This window comes from Cariama cristata, unplaced genomic scaffold, assembly GCF_000690535.1.
Source record: "Cariama cristata isolate BGI_N322 unplaced genomic scaffold, ASM69053v1 scaffold20111, whole genome shotgun sequence".
NCBI lineage: Eukaryota > Metazoa > Chordata > Aves > Cariamiformes > Cariamidae > Cariama > Cariama cristata.
The window spans coordinates 16,691-41,888 of record NW_009597931.1 but is presented as its reverse complement, the minus strand read 5'-3'; the positions used below and the strand labels follow the sequence as shown (position 1 = coordinate 41,888).

The 25,198-nt window shown below is 38.5% G+C and overlaps 1 protein-coding gene across 1 annotated transcript in view; it reads right to left on the bottom strand.

The window, feature by feature from the left end:
* LPHN2 (latrophilin 2) overlaps positions 1 to 9,582 on the bottom strand; it is a 75,334-nt gene extending 65,752 nt beyond the window's left edge. Inside the window, exons 1-3 of the mRNA XM_009709098.1 lie at positions 9,490 to 9,582; positions 6,121 to 6,286; positions 5,666 to 5,879 (exon numbers count right to left, since the gene is read on the bottom strand). Of these exons, the coding sequence (XP_009707400.1) occupies positions 5,666 to 5,879; positions 6,121 to 6,286; positions 9,490 to 9,582 (473 nt within the window). The remainder of the gene's footprint in view (positions 1 to 5,665; positions 5,880 to 6,120; positions 6,287 to 9,489) is intronic.
* Positions 9,583 to 25,198: the final 15,616 nt, after the last annotated feature.

Here is a 25,198-nt window from a genome sequence, read left to right as displayed (position 1 = left end):
AAAGGACAGATACGCAAGCTCTTAATGACCATAAAGTAAAAAAAGGCAAGGTATATCTCTTATTCTGAGACACTTTTCACTACATCATATCTTTAGCAAAGGGAGGCAATCTTTGGCTGCAGAAGGAAAAGCCAGGGAAAAAGCAAGGATAGCAGCAGGGGTCAGCAGAGCCCTTGTCTAAGCCTGGCAGACCCCCGAAGTAAAGTGTGCCATTACCACATCACAGTCATTTCTGACTGGCAGAGAATAAAATCCAGCCCATGAAAACTGTTTTAATTCACATTCAGAAATGCAAATCTGGAGCATGCTACTGAATCAACCGTGGGCCCTGTCTGAGAAAGCTATTTTTGAGGCACTAAAATGCTTCCTTGTGGAAGTCTTGCAAAGGCTCGAATTCAGCTCTGCAGTGACCCCACAGCTGTCTAGCAGCCAAGACACCCGGTATGAAGTTTGCTTTCGGCTAGACCTTCTCACTCTGATGAGCAAGATTAATCAGTTGTAAGAGATTTATCCACTATCCATCCAAGCTTGGAGTCCAGTGGAAGATTTGCTTTGTTCACTCACATTATGGAACAGAACAAACTTGTTTTCACTTCTGTTTTCTTTCAAAAATGCCTCACTCTGATTTATATACAGAATTTTTCAAAATTACATATTTGTTGGACGTGTGAATAGGTGGAAAAGAATGAACATCTCTATTCTCCCACTCTCCTATTGGGAAGGATTAAGAAAAAAATAAAATCTCAGGAGAAGGAACAGACACGCTGCTTCCTTCAGCTTTCCCTTGATCACTACTCTGTGGGGCAGGAGGCACTTCGCTTACATTTTGAAGATCCTCCCTTTCAGCAAAGCTGTCTTGCAGAGAGATGATGGACGTTAACAGGTTAAGAGTACTACCATGTGAGAAAAGTTCATGATAACAAAAACCCAAGCATGAACTCTTCACTGGTGTCATGATGGACATGGTAATTGAAGGTACATGTATTGCATGTGCTATAGATAGGACAGGATACGTGCAACAGAAAAAACACTCACTGCTGAAGAGGATTTATTCCTCTTCTAATCCTTTTACTTCTCTGCAGCAATGTTTTAAAAGGAAAGGGTATTTAAAAAAATTACCGTTCCTTATGTTCAACTATTATACCTGACATATTTTTATATTTATGCTTACATACTATAATGAAGTTTGCCTTGTTTGTGCATATTTAAAAAGCAAAATGATACTGATTAAATATGTTTACTAAAGATGTAAAGATCACATAAAGCTACAATTATAGTATAAACTGTAGAGAAAAAACCAAAATTTCAAGGCCATTTCAGTGCAGGATTGATGTAACCTCCTTTCTGTCGCAGATAAAAAAAAAAACAAATATACCAACTGTGAGATTATATTTTTAAATGTGGATGTTTGCATGGTCTGCAAAGCCTGTAGTTTAAAATATTTTGAATTTTACCTCTTTTTAATGACCACAACTATGCTCTCAGTATCAGAACATGGATAAAAAGTTCCCCTTTAAAAATTCAAGGTATTTTGGCCTTTATTAGGAGGCAGTGTTTTCTTTCTGAAGTTAACATTAATTTGGCTGTTGACAGCAAATGCTTGAATTTTGCATGTAAGTAAATGATTCCATAGATTCAGAGTTAATAGGCTGTATTTTCTTTGAATACAAAAGTTAATTTCTACAAGCCCCACCATTAGCTATAACTGTAAATTACTCAAAAAATAAAATGCAAAGATTGGAGTGGACCTGACATTTTTAATATAGGATTTCTCGAGATTTAAAATTATATTATTCAAAATTATTATCTGTCACACTACCCAAGTATTTATTTAAACAGACAGGCAAAAAATACCATCTAAATGCACTGTACTGGAATCACAAAGATAGTTACGGTGTCTAATCTTTACAATAATTGGGAACTTTTCCTAAGCAAAAAGTTTATGACTAGGAAAAATTATTCCTACCAAAAAAAGCCTATTTTTAATTCAGAAGTGAAAGGTCCCAGTGCAAAAACACATCTTAGCAGCTTATTGTTGCCCTATATAATTACATACACAATACTCCTTTGCCTTTGAAACATATTTTAAGTACTTTTAAATATCTGTTATTATTTTAAGCTAATAAAACAGAAATCCAAACACAATGTGGTATCTATGTAACCCTTGGTGCCTGTCCTAACAAAAACCTATGGTCCATCCACCTGCAGTTCCAGAGCAGGGCTTTCAAGTTGACACTGGAGGCAGAAAGTCCTCATAAATGCACAGGCAATTTGAATATAAACCACGCAATCCACCTGCAATCCACTTACCGTGGAAGGGGACTCAAGACTAGGTCATAAGTAAATTTTATTATGTGAATTTTAAAATCTCTGCTGTGCCTGTAAAGAGCAGTACTAGTTAGCCTTATCAACTTCAAAGTCTCGTGACAGTTTCTGGCTACAGCCACACAAGCACACTTTATGAGCAAGCAGCTAGAGCAATTTCCTCAGGGTGCTTTGCATCTTCTGCTTCCCTGTTCATTTAATTTCTTTTTAAACGAAGAGGAAATGGAGGAATTCGTCCCTGCTAAAGGACAGTGGAGCACCAAAGAGCTTGAGTATTTTAAGATCTAACTGCCTGAAATACAGGTCCTCTGCCACTCACACTACTCCCTCACCAAATATTCTAGAAATAAGCTTATTTCTACACTCAACTTTAGCACATGGTAGGATCTCTCAAACTTGACTGTATGCAAATACTGGGGTTAATTATCAGAGAAGTGTGAAAGGGGAGAGGGATTTTCTAAAGGTCTAGTCTCTTTCTTCAAAGCTTGAATTTTAATTATGCCAGTCTGAAGTTTACATGGAATCTAAATATATCTGAAAGACTTTATTCGGGAATAACTGGGATGTAATTTCAAACAAGGTCTAAAACTTTAATAACTACTTTACAAAGGTAAAAGCAAAGCAACGGAGTCATTAGTGTTCCAGCCAGGCTTCCTAGGAAAGCATCAAGTTAAAAATCTTTTGAGAACTGCAGAAAAGAAAGGAAAGGAAGGGAGAAAAATTAAGTAGCAGCTTGTTCTGAGAAACAGGAGCTGATGCATCACTGGCAAAGTTTGTGTGCTAGTATCTCAAATTCCCTGGAAGGGGAGCAGGGCATGTGATTACATGGCTTTGTGTTAAACTGGAAATCTCATCTTATTTTTCAATCTTCAGATTTCACAGTATTGATCTCATTAAGCCAGTGTTTCCACATTGTAACTGCAGTAAGTGTAGTTGCTGTGCAAAAGCTGTGGAGTAATGTTGCAAATGAATGATGAGTATTTAATAATTGCCGTGGAACTACATTCAACTGCAGGTCTAAACTTAATTGAGTGGTCAAATGTAGTGGTAAAAACACTGCTGGCTGAAGTGATAAAAACATGTCATTAGTACTTAAAAGTAAATCTGCAAGATTTTAAGCAGCAATGTAGAAACTACTGCTGCTTATTTTAAAGGTATGGAAGAAAAGTTTTCCCTGTGATCAGATGTTCTAACAGATTGGTTCTAGTCAGTCTAACAAAAGAAAAAAATAAACAAACAAACAAAAAACCCCAAACAAAACACCAGTGAATCTGACAGTCCTTCAGGTTGCTGCCATCAAAATACAGCTGATGTGATACTTCCAGATATCAGATCAAGGACACATGCCAAGTACCAAACAACAGTTTGCCTTAGACAACAAAAAATTATGGTCACCAATGCAGTTATAAATATATGATACAAGAATTTTTAATATTTCATAAGAAATTTGCCATGTTCTTCTATGCTTGCAATATAGCACAAATTGAGTAATTCTGAGAAAATACTAAACAAGGCAAGAGACAGCTTTTCTACTTAATGACAGGATCTGCGAAAGAAAACTACAAAAGCAAACTTCCAAATTACTATAAATGTCAGACAAAAATAGAAAGCACAGTGTTAAATGATCTTTGTCGTTTTTTCAGACAAAAAAAAGGAACAAAAAATGAAAAACTCTCTCTGAGCACTGATATTCTGAACCAATGTCATACATGTGATCATAACCTCATTTTAATCTGTTGAAAAAAGGGTAAGAGTGGAAGACTGGTGAAGTTCAAAAATACTCTCTGCTATCACAAACTTCCAGTTGACTAATTGAAAGGGGAGGATTGAAATTTCAGCTTTCCAGTAACAGTTTAATGTCACTTTAAGCAAGATTGTGCCTCTATATTTGTCTCTGACTACCTTAATCTGTGTATTTGCAGTGAACATAAGGAGGACTTTGATCAAAACACAACATGCATTTTACACAACAAGCAAGTCTACAGAGAAGCACTACATTTACAAAAGCAATTGAAGGTGGTTTCAAAGGGAGTTGACAGATTAGAGGATGATGACACTGCTGCTGCAGTCTCAATGGAAATCTGGCTTGATCTAATTAACAACAACGAACTAGAACCACAAAAAGATAATTCAAACATGATTTAAAGAAGTTATATTACCTTTTTACTAGCGTAGCGATAGAGCCTTTCCCTTACTGATCAGAGAGCAACTCACAGGTTGAACACAGAACAAGAATAAAAGGTCTGATATGCTTAATTTACCTCCAGCACTTGAAACTGAAGCCTGAGATTTAGTCCAAGTATTTGACTACAGAAGTAGAGAACATCCATGTATTCACATGAAAACGGTAAAAAAATTCTAAGAGTCACACTCATGACAACTTGAGTGCACTGGGAAATCAAAATGGATTATTATTTTTAAGACGTGACTATATGTTACTGAGTGCTACCATGTTCAAATAGAACATAGTAAATGGAGCACAGGATTCAGGACAACTTGCATGTTTCATTTGACACCTCTGCATACATGCACCAGAAAGCTCCCAGGTTATTCCCATCCCTAGGAAAATGCACTGGGAGGAAAACTTCCCATCAATCCTGAACTTGTTCAGGCTTGTAGTTTAAGCCAGTAACAATGCCAGAGATTGATTTACGCTGACATCTCCCCAGCTGTCAGTACTAGGTGACTGCCACCCGTATGTAGCCTGTAGCACATGAATTTCTGTGAATCTTAGTTCTTATGCACCATTTCTACTAAAAACACTTTTATTGGCTCTTCTGACTGATAGTCTTCTCTGAATGACAACTGCTGTCACTAAGATATAATCTAAGTTGTCCATATATGCATATATGCTTCTGTACACACATGTGTAATGACATAATCATCCTGGCATTTAATCATTCTGGCATTTTCCACTGGATGCATTTTATAGGTGGGAACTACAGTAATCATTTACTTCATTCATAGGAAACGTGTAACTTTGTCAGGGAATGTAGAAGTTACTAAAAAATGCAGCAGCCATTTGGACACATTTTGAGTCCTGTTTGATCACCTAAAAGACAAGGACACAGGGAATCTCCAAATAAGTGAACTGTTCAATTGTCCTTGCAGCTATCTTCCTGCTTTTTAACTTTTGCTCACAGAATTTAAAAAAAAAACTTCTCTAATTACAACTGGTAGTTTTTATTTCCTTCTAATATTACTAGATAGAAATAACACTACTTCAACAGCAAACTGGCAAATACAACTTAGCATTTCGTACAGTTATACACCTCTTACTGTATTAATTCGGGCATTTTTCCTCTTTAGTCCTCAAAATGAGATATATATTTTTTTTTACCTTTGTGTCATAATTTTGTAGGCGTCTGGAAGAAAGCATTCTGTGTTCTCCATCTGGAAAGGGTCAGCATCACAAATCTTGTCATCTGTTCGTCCATAGTTAGCACTTTCTATCATAATAACATCGCTTCCTGGACACCGGAGGTCAATGGAGTAGCCTTCACAGGAGAGCTCCCTCCTAACTAAACCAAACGGTAGTGCTGCTCGGCTGAAACCTAAAAAAAAAGAAAAAAAAAAGGGAGGATTGAGCCTAAAGGATATACTACATTGGACTATTCTTTTTCTGTCACATAGGCACTAACTCTCATCAGTGTGCTAAAGGAGGTGCACCTTTAAACAGTTTGACCTGGTACCATGTCAAGTGAAGCATCTTTCATGAAACTGTCACAGCCCTACAACACTGCTGTCGTGTCCTTAATCTGGGAAAGGAGGAAATTCCTCTTCACTTCTTCTAACCTGTGCCAGGGCAGACAGTGGTGTCTGTCTGCACGGCTACATTGCACCTTCTAGTTCCCATCTCTTTTCTCTCTGCTGCTTTTTCCCCTCTTCGGGCACAGTCAGACAGGCTGTGTCTGAAAGTGGGAAGCAGCAAAGCAGGCGGGATTTGCAAATGCAGAAGTGCCTTTAAAAAACAAAAAACAAAACAAAACAAAACAACAAAAACCTAAAGCCATAGTTCCAACTTCATTAGTCTTTCTTAACTTGTATCTTCCTTTCTCCAGGAAAAGTTGGCTTCTTTTGCTTAGCTATTTTATGTCCCCAGCATGGACGTGTTTGTGCCACCAGATCTAACAGACATGCTGATATTTTACCTAGTTGCACTTCAGTGCTCCTTACTGTGCCTTTTACATAAATTAAACCACAGATACAAATTTGAACAAATATATAAATGATCAATACCACAAACTGCAGATGTGTACTGTGTAAAATCTCCCTGTCCCTCCAAAAAATGATATTTGTATTTCAGGGAATTTTCATTTTTAACATGTTTTTCTGCATGAGAGAATTCCTAAAAATAGGTAACTTCTCTAATGAAGCAGCATGAAATACTTCAGAAACAAAACAATGGTTCAGATATTCATACAGTTGTTCAGTCTTTTACAGACATTTCTTTATGCAAAATATATACTGCATCAGAAAAACGTATCTGTATACTACACTTTCCTGTACATAGCTATGGTGGACTATTATAAAACAGAATATTTTTGTTTCTTACAAAATGTGTGCATTACTGCCTTTTGGAAGACAAGTTGGGTAACATGGTAGTGTTAAATACCTATTTCTTTCAAATAGTAAATACTTTCTGAATTCTCAGCAGAATTGCAGATATTTCCTATTTTTAAAAAAAGTCATCCTAATACAGTAGCACAAGTCCATTAATATTTCAGTGCAGGCTGCCGGAGACGCAATGTGACAGCAAAGAGAAATAGCTACTAAGTATGGAAAGTTGGAGCTCTACAGTGTTTTGAAGGCAAAGAAAATAAACTTTTCTTTAAAAGTATGATGCGTTAGAAGAGGCAAGGAATCAAGGATCTAAAAAGATCAAGAACAACTTGAGATAACCCCTTGATAGTAAATTTTCACATGAACCAGAGGCTGTCACTTTTTCTACTGAATTAATGATCTGTGGATTAAAACTCTTACTGTATGAAGATGATTATCTGTTAGGACTGCAAAAAAGAGCTGTTGATAACGATCATGTCCGTGTCAGGATGTGGCTCCCTGAGAGCCAGAGCCCATCTTCCCATCCGCCTCTCCTCTACCTGCACGGCCCTGCATTCCCCTTTGCACCAGCACCAGTTTTTGTCCAAGTTGTGCAATAAACTAACGCAAGGGGCTGGTCTGACTCTAACCTACCTCTACTGCAGGAGAACTGATGAGGTCTCAGATGACCAGCTCTTTGGCTGGGTGGGAATTCGCCCCAGCATGAGGGGAAGGGGAAGGCTAGAGTGCAGCAACCAGGTCTGCCTCTACTTCACGTTTTCTGGAACCATAACCTACATGAAACTGGTAGCGTTACTTTGCCAGTATGTTTCAGTATTTGTTAATAAGGGAAGAAGTCATATTGCTGTGGAAAGCACCACAGTTCCATTTCAAATTCACTCCTGGCTGTCAGTTTGGCGGCACATACCATGTGCAGTAGCAAACGCTACTATTAGGGGCTTGCTGAAGTATCACGAGTTGAAAGTTGGAAAGAGCTAAAACACGAATCCATCACATTAACACCCTACATGTTCCGCCCATGCAGCAAATTAATACAAGGAAGACAGAAGCTGCTCACGGCTCAGTGAGGGCGTGAAATGGGCACAGAGAGGGGTACGCACAAAGTGCCCACCAAACATGCACACAGCAGCTCCTTTGATTAATTACCATCACGACAGCCGTGGTGGGACCAAATATAATGCTGCTAGTGACTGTCATTACTACATCCTACCACTCCTGCCAAATGTAACGCCATCCACATAAAGCTCATCCCTTCGGGTGGTGGCAGTGGTGCCTGTATCTCCTGCACCCAGCAGGGCTTCCTCCGGCACATGGCACTGCCAAGGCCTGGCCACCCTCCCCACCACAAACTTCTGGGTTTTGACCAGCAAGAAGGGGAACAGCAGTTTCAGCTGTCCAAAGGGGATTTTTGCAGACGGGCAGGCGGGGAGGGGTGGCGGTGCGTAGGGTACAGCTGCTGAGGCATCCAGCGTGTGTGCAGCAGCAGGTCAGATGCAGGGATCGCTATGGGGCCAGGGCTGACAAACCCACATCGAGCCACCTGTGACAAGCACGGAGCCCTTCCTGCAGATCCTGCAGCACAATCTCCACTTCTGCTACGAAGTACCTTGAATTCAAATACAAGATCTCTGCAGTTTGTTACAGAGATCAGCCGCCTGCAAATCTTATTTCATCATCTATGGCAACTGCTGTAAGTACTATGAATGTGTTTGATCCTGCAATTTTTTGCCCTGCAGGCATCCATGAGAAGTTCTGTATTAGGACAAACATTAAAAATACTAGAGCAGGGTTAGATCACTTCACAGGCAACAGAGGACACACCTGAGATTGTAATGTCCGTATTACACTGCAAAAGCAGTAAGCAATAAAGCAAAACAATGCAGTGTGCGTTAGGTAGGGAGACTGCTCTAAGGAATCTCTATGGCGCAAAAAGAATTTTAACTAAATAAAATAAATAAAGTCCACTAACAAAGTTGCTGTGATCTTTATGCTGAAGCCTTATTTGTAATTTTTTCCTATCAACAAAGAAAAAAATAAATGTATCAACAAGCAAAGTGTAATTCAATCCATCTTGCAACTCTGACAATCGAAGAAAGAACTAGTGGGAGGCCTTGTGAGTGAAAAATCAATATTGCAGCTTTGTGCCGTGCAAATGTGAATACTGCCAAATAGCAGTGCTTAGGGTAAAATGAACTGTTTTGCTCCATTTTCTCCTCTCTGAACAAATGATTTTGAAACGACAGCTTTTTTTGGAGCTATAAAACGTCAAGCAATAACTCCCTGTGCTTTAGGCAAGGGATTGGAATAAATACCTCTTGGCAACAGGTGCAAGACTTAGGACTGAAATTAATTTACATTCAGGAGATAATTCCCGATAAACAGATGCACTGCCACAGGATGGAAGTTTGAACGCCTGGCATCTGAATGCTACTGCCTGCTTCTGCATCATTCCAGAGCTTTTTAGACCTAAGTATGTGGCTCTGTCAATAATTACTGTTGTCAACGGTAACTCTGTACCTCCAATGCAATTCTTCATAAGTATTTTCTAATACTGTATTTTCTAACCAACCTATGTTCAGCTCGCTGCTTGCCTTACTGTACCTTGTATAAACCTGTTCTGTTTGGCTGTCCTCCTGCAGCTGAAATCAACATTCCTCCTCTTCCTGCTAATTGCTTCAAGGCAAACTGTGCCATGGCTGACACAGCTCCTGCTGTCTGCTGCCCAAGAACGCAAAGTGCTTCCCGACTGCAAAGACCTTTCTGGTGCCCAGGATGGGACTTCCAACACAACCTAAACATTAACTCAAGTAAGCATCTATTACCAAACGCAGCATATGCTGTCTTTGATTCATTCACAGTTGTATATATTCAGCAGTGTTGTGTGTAGGCTTTTTTCAAAAATGGAAGATTAATACCTAATGAGAAAACGAGCGTGATTTCTGTCCTGCTGACCATTTTGGTTATAGAAAAGCTTCCTGGCAAACATATGTTTCCTGCACATTTTATGTGCTCACAAATTAGTTGAGTGCAAGCTCTTTATTGAAAGAAAAAAATAAACTCCTTTGTGAAATCGCATTTCTAAGAAAAAAAGGTAGAGAGGATTTTTAGTGGTAATACACATTCTTTAATGCTTTATTGATCAATCCATGTAGAAAAACACACCGAGAAAAAAATCTAAATGAAACATCAGAAACAAGTATCTTTCCTCTTATACTTTAATCTATGAATTGAAAAAATACAAGTCCTATGGAAGAAATGCAACTGAGAACTGTGTTTCAGAAATATGTTAAATTCACATGTGACTAAAAATTGTTATGTAAGTTTGCAATGCCTTATTTATCATTCTACTGTCTTGGTTCCTTCACAGAAACAATTTGTCTTTAGAAAGAGAACCTAAATTTGCCAAAGACAAGGAAAAGTTAGTAAGTCACGCCATCCTGTCCACTACCATACCATCTTTTTGAGCTGTCAATAATAAGAGAGCGTGCTAAGTTTAGTAGATAAAAGCAAAAGGCACCACCACATTTGAATGTTCACCCCATACAGAGGAAAAATTGCTGAATGTAAACAGGCTAACATCAGTAGTCCTTGACATCAGAAGCAAGGAACCTTTGATTAAAACTTAAAGCACAGAGAAAGTCAACATGGAAATACAAAATTATTTCAAAGAATGCAGATACGGGAAGAACTGAGAATCCAAAACAAATCTTTCCAGAAATAAATATATATGTCTCTGCGAGCAAGGAAATATTGCTTCTTGTGTTATTTGGCTCTAACAGAAAGGTCTTTTGAAAAGAGCACATCTTTTGAAACAGAATGTTTACAGTTGTCTCTTTCACAATCTCTTTTATTTTACCAAATCATGCAACATGATGATTCAAGTTCTACACAAGATGAAGTGATGCATCTTGGGCAGCATTTCAGTAATATATGTTCAACAAATGCAAAGCCCAATGAAAAATGTGCCGAGAACACTCCCCCAGCAAAATGTGTATGTGCGTGCATGGAGGGTGCCCAGAGACAGCTGAACATACTTCGCCATCTGAAAATCATGCAAATGCTCAACATGGGCCCCGCAAAGCTTTTGTAATTCCGCAGAAAAGCCTCAGCATCCTGCAGTTTCTAAAGAATCCCACGAACTCTGTCAAGGGAGACTTTTCTCCCCGTCTCTCAGCACTGTATATATTTCACAGAGACAGGCATGTTATTTTGTTAAACAGCTTTTAAATTATCTAATCCTGGTCAACAGATCACTACCAACTACTACAAAGACAGAGGCAATTTAAATGACAACTGCGCTTTCTAATTCTATCTTTGAGGGAAAAAAGTCATTCTGGCAAGCATGTCTATTAAAAGATTACATTGGCACAGTAAGAGCTTCTGATACCACACAGAGGTCTGGAGTTCACAGCACTCAGCTCTTCTTTCAGGGAAACTCAGCAGCCAGCACACAGCCAGCCCGCGCTGCAGACCGGCAGACAAAACCCCACTGTTCAGTCAGGGTAAAATTAGGCAGGAAGCGATCTTTTCAAAAATATTCTCCTACAGCTGTATTCTTTGCCATTTTAAGTATATACTCATTATTTTAATTGAAGATGCTGGAAGGAGGGGGCATCGAGAGAAAAGGGATTATTTAGTGAAGGAAATCTATTTTCTAGTAAGAGACATCATCTTCATGTTTTTTAACTCATACGTAAAAATGGGATTAACTCAAAACAAGGTACATGAAAAGTATGTTCATTATCTGAACTTTAACAAGAGAGGCCCAAAGTCCTAAGGAACAGACTTGACCATTTAAATCACACTGAAGCAAGGCAACTATTTCATTGAATAAATTAGCTGTAAGGGGTGATTTTTAACACTGGTTTAGAGAATTCCATTTCTCAGACATACCGTTTCGTATTTTAATTACTTGGCTAACATCTGGAAGCCTGTCTCTTATGAAACAAAAATATGAATTGCTATCAATAAAAGCTTTTAGAAATATTAAATAACTAATTATAGCTTTTCATAAATAGTTCTTACATTTTATTAGATTGTGATTTAGTCCTTAACAAAATTAAAATTTAAAAAATCTGTCAAATTTCAGTGTTTTCCAAGATTCAGTGTGAGCAGCAGAATTACAACCGTAAGTAATTTTCTGTAATTATACAGTTAATATTCAGTGTACATAAACATAAAGCACGATACGTCTGATTAATGAAATTCAGGACAGAAGCCTGAGTTACGCCCTCTGACTCACACCAGGACAGGTCCTGCCTTCCAGGTTCACTGAAACTTAATACAATTTTCCTTTTATGTTTTCCAGTCTCCATGCAATTCTCAAAAATATCCCTGTGAGGCTCTCTTCAGCAAAAAAAGAGTCAGGGCTCACCTTCTTTCTGCACCTTGTTGAATGATTCAGCAAAACCTAAAGAGAGCAGCAGCATTTCAGCCTTTTAATGTAACAGCACCGATTCTTCCTGTGTACGGCTGGCAAGGATCTCATTTAAATTCTCCTAAACAGCTCTCACCCCTCATTCAGAAGGATGAGAGTATGTCTCTCCAAGGTAGCAGAATTAAGGGGCTTTTTGGACTGTGTTTTTGTTGGGGTTTGCTTTTTCTGTTTTGTTTGTTTGTTTGTTTAAATAGCAGAAAAGAATGCTACATTAACAGATCTGTAGACCAAAGTCCTTCAATCATCCGGAACAAGAACAGCCCAGACAGCAACTGTGCATGCATCCCTGCGTTAGTCCATCATCTCTCAGCCCTATTTTGAAGGAATTGCCACTATGGGAAAAGGGATAGTTTGGTCTTCATGCCCATTTAATCCTTCACCTGCCTGCTGAGGCTGCCACAAGAGTGCTAATTAATGCTAAACTGTGAAAATGGGCTTCTGCACTTCAAATCCAGCCACACTGAAACTGGAAAGAAACCACTAATTCCTTTAATGAAAGTCACCAAACCAGAGCCTGGTTCCTGGCAGCATTTTAGCAGTGCCTACATATGACAGATGGAAACCATGTGATCTAAAGATGAAAGTCTAAATATCTAGCGTAAAAATACGTGTGTTGTTCAGTTCTCACTTAGAATCAAATTTTATTCTCATATGCACGCACCTTTCCCATCCCTTTCAGTGGGAGCTGTATGCGTGAGAGCAAAACTTTGCCCTCTTGATCTAAAATTATCCCAGTTTGAAACAGTATTCAGCTGTCAATGATATTTCTTTTCTTTTGCCAGCCAGATGTCTGTTCTCAGGCTGCAAGAATCTCCTTCCTTTTTCCCTTCACATCACACACACTTGATCCTCTGCCAGCTCGCAAGAAGCACTCTACCCTTTTTTTTCTTGCCATTAAATACACTGCATCTTCAAAATTTCTCAAAGCAAGTAAGTCCCATGGTCTCTGTAAATCCCCCTCCTGGAGGTTATCGCCAGTTTACCAACTGTGAACTCTCTGAGCACACCACCTGTCAGGAAGAAGCAGCTTCTGAATGAGAAACAATCTCCAAAACAGGGAGGTAAGACACACAAAGGTTGATGTGTCAGAAATGTTGTGTCAACAGGATTTCCTGTTGAATTATTTCTTCCACACAGGATACTGGTAGCAGAATAAAAATAAATATTCTTCTATTTTCTATAAAAATGTATTTTGACAACAATTTATATTTACCGTTATCTCAATCAATTTTGATTGGAAAGCATGTGTTGAGGAGGAGCAGAGGAAGAGGAAGAAAGGGGAACTTCCATCAGCAGTATTCAGAATGAACAGCTGACAAAAGAAATATGCTTTTATTCCCATCTTTAAGAAACCCAAAGCCTCGTCACCTCAGAGGCTGACAGAAACCATACAGAGACGTACCATTTCCTTGGGAATATGTGCATGGTGAGAGTTAAATCTTTCCAGCAGGTGACATATTGGGTGCCATTCAAAACTCTCAGTGTGCTGTGTACACCACCTTCTTAAACAGGCTGTACCCTAACTTGTGTAAGAAAGCAAAACCTTTCATCTCACTAAAATGTAGAAACTGGTAATTCCAGCTCATTTTAAAGAAAATGTTATTCTACAAGTGCCAGGGTTTAAAATACCAAATATGGGCCTAGTGTAAAAAAAAAATTATCACAGATTTAATTAAAAATATTGTGCTATTGCTACCACATGGTAATATTTGAAATCACAGTTGTAAAATTACAAAGGGGCATTTTCTTGTTTACAAACAGAATTATATATACATTAGAAATGGAATCAAGCAACAATGTAAGAGTTCATGTACTCTCTTTTGTTTCAATAAAATGATGGGGTGGAGTCAATTGTCACAGTATAATTTACAGTGGAAAAATTATATGGTTAATTTTAATGACAGCAAGCCACTTAAAGAGTGCTTATGAGTATGCAAATAGCACAGCAATCCCCTTTCTCATTCAGTACAGCTTCCGAAACACTTTGGAGGACTCAGGAGTAGACAGAAGAACCCTTGGAAACATAAAGGCTCAAGATCCCACAGATGAAATTCCTAAGTCAAAATACACCGTCATACCTTTTGAAAACAAGGAGTAGAGCAATGTGATCAATGTACTTTAAGGTAAATGTGCCATCACTTCAAATATTCCCACAAATAGATATGAGACAAGAGTAGCAAGCAATCTTGGAAAATGCCTGTCAGAATGAAGGGCTTTCTTCCTGACCTTACCTTCTACGAAATATTTGTGGATTTCTAAAAGACTATTATAGAGAGGAGAGGGATATACCATACACAGTTTTTACAACATACTTAAGATTCTGGCACATTCTGGGAATCATGGAATAACCCTACATAGATACTTGAGAACATCCTCTGAATAATAAATTGCATGAAGGAAGGAAAACTATTTGTTTATCAATAAATAGGTAATTTAAGAAGTCCTAAGGAATCTAAGCAGTTCTAACACGCTCCCTAGGCAGCAAGAAGTATGAATGTCAACAGAGGCGCCATTTCCAGAGTAAATAAAGGAAATATGTACCCCTGCTACCCTGTCAAACTGCTGTTAATCACCTATAACGGAACTGCATACCCATATGCCTCACTGCAATCATGAAAGACAAGGGAGATAAAGTGACAGGATAGCTAAATCCCACCTGGACTCAAATTCAGGGCTTCTGAATTTGGATTCTGGTTTTTAATCCTGGAATTTGTGTCCACCTCCAACTTTCAAAATGTGGATGCAAGAATACTCTCAGCTTTTAGAGATCCAGCTAATGAGTGTGCTCAAATGAAATAAATGAAAAATCAAGATCCCCGAAAACTCTCTCTGAGTACTAAGACAAAAAGTAAACAATTTTCCATAACTATGTGGTAAGAGTTCCATAATTAACGCTATTTACATTGGAAAGTAACAAAAGGGATGGAAACATACTGTAACACAACACAGAAAGGAAACCTCTGCATTTGCTAATGACTTCTATTTAGAAGCACACATCTAATAGCTGAAAGACTGTGCTTCCAAAGTTGTTCACTGATCTTAATACAACCAATAATAAAGGAAAGGACTAGGAAAGCTCGGCACCAAACCAGGGAAAGAATCATCATTACATGCTCAAGTATTAGCTCAATAACCAGCAAGACCTAAGTACTGCACTGTTACTATAGATGTGGAAAGTGAAGTAATTTAATCAGTAATTAATGCATTTTGCATAGTGCTTCACCATGCCAGGTCACCGTTTTCTTTTTAAAATTCCTATGTGTCTAAAGCAAGTATTTCAGGAGGAGGCAGCTGTGAAGTATAAAAGATCTGATTGCTCCACTTTTTTCCACACCACCTAAAATAACACTTTCCTCCCGAAAGCGCCGTGTTCTCCTGATACATTATTTAGGTGTACAAACTGGTGGATGGCTTCTGCAAGTCAGAGGGGATGGCTCCTGATCTGACCGCCAGGTTGGGCTGCCCAGGAGCTGCAGGTCCCACAGGGCTGCCACTTCCTCGCCATCCCGCAGCAGCAAAGCCCACCTTGTCCATGCGACTGCCAGCCTCTGCTTGCACCCACGGGCTCTCTCCGCTCCTCAATCCGTTTACATTGTTGTTTCTTCTACAGTGGTGAGTTTTATTAATCAAGATAATTCCCAGAGTGAGCTCAGTGCGTGATCAAAGCAGCTGTTATGGCACCATAATTGAGGAGGGAGTTGTTAATCGGCCGGGGATGCCAAGGAGGGAAGGGGAAGGTTAGGGTTGTCCAAAGGAGGCAGGAATGAGCAGGTGTTAGGGTAACTATTTAAATAAGGCATCCTGACATAATCATTTATAATGGAGGCTGTAGACTCCCTGGAAGGCACTGAGACTGGATATCCTATCTATTCTACTCAGTAAGCAAGCTGCCTTTCTTTTGGTACAAACAGCGATTTTAGCAAGTCTGCACTACTGCAAAGCAAGCTGCATTTAATGAAACATTTCTCTGCAATTTATACAATCTCGCGGTACTACTGCAGTGCCTTTTCTGTCTTTGCTACTGATGAATTTGTAGTCCAGATCCTTACTGGGTTTCAGCAATGCATGGCCCATGTTAGATTTAAATACACAATGAAGACAATGTTTGAACTCCAAACTCAAAAAGAACACTATTTTTCATGACAGTTTCCACATTCGCAAGCCTCTAGAAGATTACAAGGGTACTTTATGAATCAAATGCAAAATACAGAAACAGTATTATCTCCCACTGAAATGCTGTCATCTCTGAAGGATGTGTTGAGATCCAACATTATACAACTCTTCATAGTAGCAATTTTGTACTATTTTATCTACTTGAAAATAACAGGGAATTTTAGGTAAGCAGAATCTTAATTACCCCAATTAAGTTCTCATCCTGCATCACTAATATCATTGGGAGTTTTGTCATTAACCTCAACGAGTGCAGGATAGATTCCTTAGAATTTAACCTGGCCACTCAATATTCTTGTTCTAATGAAAAATGCATTAATGAGCTTTATTAGACTACTCCATTTTAAAGCAGCATCTTCAGCAGTCAGTTTCCCTCAACAGCCTAATGGGGCACTGGTGCATTAGTGAGCTAGGACTTGACACAAGTGTTTAGGTCACTGTAAGTCTTTTTATTGAGTCAATGAGCCTCACGTTCAGCCCACCAAGGGAAGAGCAACACCTATTGACTCACTTCAGGAACTCCCTGAGGTAAAGATGACAAAACCTGTATAAACTTTCAAAATTAAAACAGGAGTGGTACAGCTGAAAGACTATACATAGTGAAATAAAAACAATTAAAACTAAAATTCCTCCCTGTAATTAAAAAATGACACACATTTTCTATATAGTCTGCACGAAGGATCCTCAGCCCATTTCAATCAGTACCTTTTTTCCAGTCATCTACTGGGACACATGGGAAGACTAGTGATCTTCCGTGACCTTCATTTTATTTTATTAAATGCAGCAGACACCTCATGCTGAATATGAAATAAAAAATATGCAACTCAGGAAAGCACTTTAAGAAAAAATGCCCTTTGGAGGACCCAGTTTCAGTCTTGATATATAATGACACAGATTTTCAATGACATTTCAATAAAAATCTCTATTATGCATAATATTGTGTTCAAAATTCTATTCTGAATTACTAAATTTAGAACAAGCCCTGTAGATCACGATTTAGTCAATGCTTTAAAAATATGGGAAATATATATTTGAAATACATGTGAAGTTAGAGCAGACTAACTGTATTTCCCATTTTTAGCCACATTTTGGGAGAGGATTCAAATAGCTAGCCAACTGGTAGCAGTAAAAAACCTCCCAAGTATCAAAATACACTCAAAATACACTGTTTACACAACAGTGGTTGATGTATTGCTAATAAAGCCTTCAAGGAGAAAATGATGTGCCTTGCCCAAGCAAGGGAAACTGGCACTTGCAGATACTATTTTATCTTTCCCATAGTTCTAAGGACAATTGAGAAGTATCACTTGTTGCAGTCCCTTGCCTTTGAAAAACTGAGGGAGGGGAGGGTTGGGAAAGGTGGAAGGGGAGGTTTTGAGTGCAGATGTCCATTATCCCTGTTAGTAAGCACAGATTAACAAGTCATCACCCAACATCATACCCACTGAATTTCAGCTAACTGCTGCCTGAGCAACCTGCCTAAAATTCCAAACACTAAATGCTGAGCCTAATTTGTAGCTGGTTTAGAGCCACATCAATTTGGGACAGGTGTAGCTGGTCGTAACAATTGTGCAGGGGTATTCAAATTTGGAGGGGAGGGAACTTATGGAAATCCCTCTCCCTAATTAAATCAGAGAATGAGAGTTTGAAGTGGTAAATAATAAATCACAAAGAATCCTCAATCTGGTTGTCAAGGAAACCAGTATGCCTCTGCCATAATTGCTGTGAGCCCAATCTTGCCCTTTTTGACATCGAGCCTTATCATGCATTCTGGTCAGAGACTGAGAAAGTAGCTTTTCTATTCCTCTCAGGCAACCCTGTAACTCGCAGTGAGCTCGCCTGAGCAGGGCCGCACCACGGCGGCATTCCGTGCCATCCGCCGCCTCGCTGCAGCTGGTAACTAACTAGTGAGCTCCAGTACACTGCCATCAACTCTCCGATTAGAAATGGGACTGATCAGCTTGATCATGGCATTGGAAGGTCTCAGCAGCTGTGTTTACTAGAAAGGTACTCCTAATTTACTGTTGCTAACATCTTGAGCCTGGTTATCTGAGCCTGTCATAAGTCCCAGGAATTTCTAGTTCCCCTGTGCTCCTACTCCCCTGAGCACATCCTCCTGGAAGCAGGAATTAACTGTTCACTTTACTTGTGGACACACAAGATGCTTATGAAAGAGAGGAAGAGGGAAAGGGAAGTACAAGACAAACTAAATGCTTTCAAAAGCACAACCAAATAGATTAAAAATTGACTCCATGCCAAGTCATTCAGATAGCTTACTGCATCATTGTCTTTTTTCCTCTGTGATGATAATTATCTTTCACAAACATATCCAAACTTGTTTTTTCCTTCTGTTTTTGGTGTAATCACACATTACCACTGGACATACACCAAACTTTGAGCATAATCAATTCCCAGTACTTGAACATCGGGAAGGCCAAAAAGGGGGAAAAGCTATATTAGTGTCTCTATCTCATCCTCCAAGAAATCCTGAAGCAAGTTTTAAAGGAAGTATCTTCAAAGTAAGGAAATAGGAAGAACAACGGGCAAGTACATTATGTTCCCAGCTGACTTTAAGCAAAGAAAATCCAGAGAGACAGGAAAGCATTGTGGGAAGAAAAAAAAATTAAATCTCCCTTTAGAAAATACAGAGAGAAAAAGACTACCAGAAAGGTTTCTAAAGGAAGAATTACAACTGATTGTTTGAACTGCTGCAACTAGTTGATTGCCTCCTCGCTTTTTTACCAATGGATAAATCTTTTAATTCCTAATCCTATTCCAAGCAACAACAACCAAAACCAGTCTTTAATGTACTTTTATAAATTTAATGTTAGCAAAATATGTTAAAAGTAACGAGATTGATAAACCCTGGTGATTTTAATCTTTGCTGTGTGCAATTCCAGTGATCTTTGTTTCTTTCAGTACTTAAAAGAATGCAAAGGATTCAGCTCAGGATCCAAGTTTCAATGGGACGCTCTCGATATCCACTATGTAATTCCTGAACTTTATCATGACATCACATTTGTGTAAATGTCATTTACAAATTTATTTGTATATCTTACTCAAAGGGGTATAACATGTTAACAGCACTTTCTTCTATCTGTTCAGCTACTACTCAAAGCAAGCTATTTATTTAGTTTTATTGACTCTTGTAACTGTCTTTTTTTGTTGTTGTAAACCAAGTATCTCACAAAAACAACAGTGCAACACAGTTTTTCTGTTGTGATATTCAACTATTCCAACATAAACTAAGGACGTTGGTAAAAACCGTTGTTCAACAGATCTGCAGACACACAATGCATAAAAACCAACAAATGCCTGTTCCAGAGTATGCTCAATCAAAACAAAATAAACCCTCCTCCAAACCCAATCCAAATCCCATCCATATTCCTCTTCCCAGGAAGCACAACATAGGTGTTTCTTAGCTAAGAGACCTCAGTGAAAGTCATCTTCGACCTTTGTCCCAAAACAGTTCATAGGATCAGAGCACTATGAGCTAATTCAGGCTGAAAATGGACTCCTGCCTCTTCCTATTCACTCAAAATATTCTTTAATCCAAATACGTCTTCCAGCTATAAAACCTAAACCACATATAGGAAGACTTATTCCTACATAATTTAAAAACTGAAGCCCCTGTAGTTGTCATCCCAGTATAAAAGGCACAATTATGGCTTAATTACAGCAAATTACAATAATGCATATTAATATCTGTATCACTGCATATGCCTCTCAAACTCCATCACCTTAAGAAAAAGAATGAAAAAGACAAATAAAAGTTTCCATTAGAAAAGAAACTCAAAAGCAAACGAATGTGCTATTTGGGTATAAACAAGTTCATTTGCAAAATATGCATGTAGCATCCATCAGAAGAAAAAAGGCCTTTAGCTGATTTACAGATAATTTACTATGGTACACCCTTACCACTATTTTATTCTTATTTGAAAAATCAGTCTGGATTCCAGAGCACAATGACAGCAAACAGTTTATTTTTATGTTTTTTTGCTAAATTTCAGTGATCTTCAACCTTTAGGGCTAAACATCTCTGTGAGAATCTGTTTCTGTCATCCAAGAGTTCCACATTCTTCAAGATTCAAAGAACAGTGCCACTGGCTTTCCCAGTGACACAACATGCTAGAGGAGTTCAATACTGCCCAGACCCTGCCCCGTCAAAATCCACTGTGAAAAAAATACCTCTGTCTCTTCTGTTGGTAGGAAGCTGTAACAGCCTAATATTTCTCCTCTGAACAATATTCCAGGTGGTCAATTTGATTTGTCAATTCTTTAGAATTTTTACATCCTCTGTTTGAGCAGTATCTATCTGTCATCTTTTGACTTCACCTTTTTGTTTAGACTCCTGCAATTCTGAGCAAAAGCCTCCAAACTTCTTGCTCTCTACCACACTGATCCCTGGACTTCAATAAACTTTGCTATTATACAGGGAGTTTTTGCAAGGCATTATTGGTTCTTTCTCTGAAACCAACTTGTTACTCCTATGGTATGAATCAAAACCCAGGCAGTTTGTCCCACAGCAGCGGAAGCCAATGGCACCACATCTCTTTATGTCTGTGCTAGCCCACACGGAGTAGTGGCAGGCGTGCTGCCTCCTTTGCTGCTGCAAATTTCCACTCGCCGTCTGTACCTCCAACTGGCCAAAAGCTGTGCTGCAGGGTAGCGCCCAGCTGACCATCGATTGTTGCCAGATTTTGGTTTATTAGGTTGGGTGTCGTACCACTAAACTGTAGATAAGCAGTTTCCGAGCAGTTCTGAGCTGAAATGCAATGTTAATATGTCCCTGTATGGTATCATACAGAAATATCCACAACTCTCTCCTGCAGTAGTTATGAGAAATGGTTATTAATTTTAATTGGCTTAAGCTAGCTTTTAGGGAAATTATATCTCCAGGCTTCATCACCTATCTAAATAGCCTCTTTTTGCAGCTACCATTGCTATTCATCTACTAAGAAATACAGGCAATGCGTCCTGTATTTCCTCACAGATTACCAACTATATTAAGCAAAGATGACTGGAAGCAAAACAGAAACAAAAAATTAACAGCACTTTGAAACAAACTGGCTGTGATGCTCATTTATAGGCAACTTATCCATAGGCCTCTTTCTGAGAGAGTAGGATGAGACTGAAAACAAACTCTGAAAGAGCAAACCACAGCATTCCCCTTTGTGAAAATTACACAAACTTTATGTTGAGGAACAAGCTCTGGGTGCAGGACAACGTTCCAGTGGCTCTTTTCTTTCCCAACTCTCCCTCCGGGTCCCTGAAGGAATTAGATGTAGTTCACATTTCCTCATTTAAAATAAAAATGAAAATTGTCTTGGTATCAGATTCAATGTAAAAATATCCTAGCTGCACAACATCGATAATTTTAGAAGTTACCACTGCTAACGATTTTGAAAGACAAAACATTTCACATTGTCATGAAAATTTTACAGACTTATAAATCAGAAACCTTTCCATTTTTACAGTTCAATTTTTAGCATCTCCTCTTAGTCTTCGGACACTAACCCTGTAATAGTCACAGGTGATGGTGTACCAGAAGAAATGAGGGTTATCTCACCTAGGCAGCTAGTGAGAAGCTTTACGAGGGCTTTCCCATCACCTTTCTTCACCTGCATAGCAATAAACCAGCCAGTGGGACAGACAGAGGAGCTACGTTTGTTCAAGTCTTGCCCGGTAGGGTTGCTGGAACTGGGGCATCGCAGACAGCAGTTTTACCATGAAAAACAAATTTGGCAATAATATGAAATACCTGACAGTTTGGAGTCTATAACTTAACCAGTCCTAAAGGTCTGTGCTTTATAAAAAGTAACCAATAAGACACCAGCAGAGTAATTCAATGAACTGGAATCTGTGGCTTCAATTTTTTCCTGAAAATATCACAATTTCTCTTAGGCTTGCAAATAGTTTGAACAAGTGGCCTTTGCAAGGAGTAATTTAGTAAACAAAAAAATATTACCTTGTGAATTAAAACTACTTTAAATAGAATCTATTGTGACCACAATTCATATTAACATGGCAAGCTCTTACAGAACGCCTTTTCAAGGAAAGAAATATATTCTTTGTGTGCTCACGTATAGAGCCATAAACCATATGAGACCCTATTTATTTCAAATTTCCCATGATGCCATTTATTTCAGCTTTTAACCTTTTATGTGACATTGAGCTATTTTACAATCATAAAATAGTAGAAAAAACGACCTGTTAATTTGAAAGGGACACATTACAACATCTCTCCCTGGCGCTATAATATTTTAATTTCTTTTTTCAAGGGAAACCAGTTGGAAAGTGACCATCTGCTAGTCTGTTAGCACTATTCAGGCAAAGTAATGCACAAAATGTCCTCCTTTCCCAGCAAGAGTAGGACCATTAACTGAAAGGAATTTAGGATATTGTCATGTGAGTTTAACAGATTGATTCACAACAAAATAAAAATCTTCATTTCTTTACTTACTGTTAAATATACTGCCTATAATGTGATGTTACAAAATTGCTGCACATTGTGTAACACCTAGAGCAGTACAAGAAATCTGAACCTTTCCAAGAAATAAATTAGTATTATCAAATTTCCTATGCAAATTGTGTTCTTCTATTTTTATTGTTACACTAAATGTAAGCACACTTTTACAAGTACAGTTCAATTTCTCACTTCAAAATACACAATGTGCTTTGGACACTGGGTAAGTTTTCAGTATCACTTAAGGTTTTGAATATTTCAAAACAGTTGATAATGGCAGTGAAAGAGGAAACTCGACAAGCTCTCCATGCTGATAAATATAGAACTTTTTGGATGAGTAGAGCTCAATGGAGCCGTAATCTTGGCTGGCACCTGTACATGATAGTATAACACATACAGCTAGAACTGCAAGTTTGTGAGAATAAATTAAATCAAATTCACATTCATGTTAGCACTTTAAAAGATGTTGTCAGTACAACTTTGTATGCATGCAAGCCACTGCACTTTTGAAAGTTTTACCCTAAACGTTTAGAATTCAAGTCTAAAGGTTAGCAGATACACTGGCCATATCTTAATCGGCCTTTATCCACATTATTCATCTGTACCTTCTCAACATACCTAACTAAACTGCAAATTAGGCTGAAAATGAAGTAACTGCACTTCAGATTGTTAAATTCTAAAAGAGTTTATCATATCTTGAATTGTGAAATATAGCAGATGTCAAATGCTATTACCAAAATGTATTCCACAGTTGCCTTAAATATGCAGTATATTTCACTTTAAAAGCATTTTTCTCTTGTTCTTCTTCCCAGTCTCCCTCTCCCTATCAAAAAATAATCAAGCAATTCAGGGATTTAAACTAGTAGTAAAATACCTGCTAGATACAAAAGACTGTTTCTCAGCTGTCTTTTGGAACAAACACCTTTTTTACCAGTTATTAATGATGTAGTAGTCATATCCATTTGCCCAATAAATGTGTAAGTCTTACCGCTTTCCTCATTTTTATTTATAAATTTCATAATGGCAGTAAGGCACTTAAAACTGTGTATTCTCAGGGAATACCGCACTTAGGGGACCGTTAAAGTCACTCCGCCTTCAGCCTTTATCACCCTATGTGAGGTACAATAAACACTGAGAAATGTGCTGCCCATTGTGTGCCTTGTTATAAAGTTCATGTCCAGCAATTCTCCTGCCCTTTCTGTTTGAATTTCCTCTCTTCCCAAGCCTTTGTCAGATGTGTTCTCAGCAAGCCTAACTGATACATAATGATTTTGGACAACAGACTAGTGTTGAGTGGTACGGGCTCAAGTTATGCAACAGTCTCATTCACATCGCTAAAAACACCTACTGTGTACTCCATTAAGTCATGATTAGGAAGTACTGCTCATTCATATGCTGAATTCTGGCCCTTTTTGCCTAAAAACTTCCACTATTCCATAAGAAATTTTCTGTGCTCATTACTGGTGTTGAGTTTTACTAATAACTACACATTACCAGGCTTCAACGAAGTCGAACAGACCTCGCTGATGATGTTTCCCAGGATTCAGGGTGCACTTTTAATAGAAATTTGAGGAAGGTTGCATGTTATTTATGTAGCTTCTTTACCAAAGGGTCAAATAATTTGATGCTCTTTTGCAATGTGCAGAGAAAAGTTCTAGTCAAGCAGTAAACTACAAAAGTTATGCAGATGATGGACTGATCCTCCAAATGTGCTTGGATAACACGCAGGAACGCAAAAGTGACAATACCTACAATTGCCTGGGTTCTTGGTCTGGTTGAATCAGACAAGAGGGGAAGGCCAGATGATACTACAAACTTACGTTGCTGTGAAGACATAATTGTTAATTCTCTGTGCAGCTCTAATTCTCCCACAAAAAGCCAGGCACACACATAAATATGTATTTATTTGCCGTTATGCTAATTTTGTTAAAATACATCAATAGCTGATCAGCTGAAAAATGTGTGCAATTTTGAAAGGCATTTGAAAACATACATGTCTGACTTGACCTTATGACCACTTTCTCCTTCAGGCAAACCAATATTATAACCAGAACAACATGAGAGGATGAACATTGTTGGGGAGTTGCTCACTGTGCCTGTCATACCCCGTTAATGCAACTTTGATTTGCCTTTGTTCTGACAGTAGCAAACAGCTGCTTGTAAATGAGCCACAGTCCCTGGGCTGCTTCCCATTATTCCACACTTTTGTTTGACAAGGTCACTTGCTGTGGGGATTT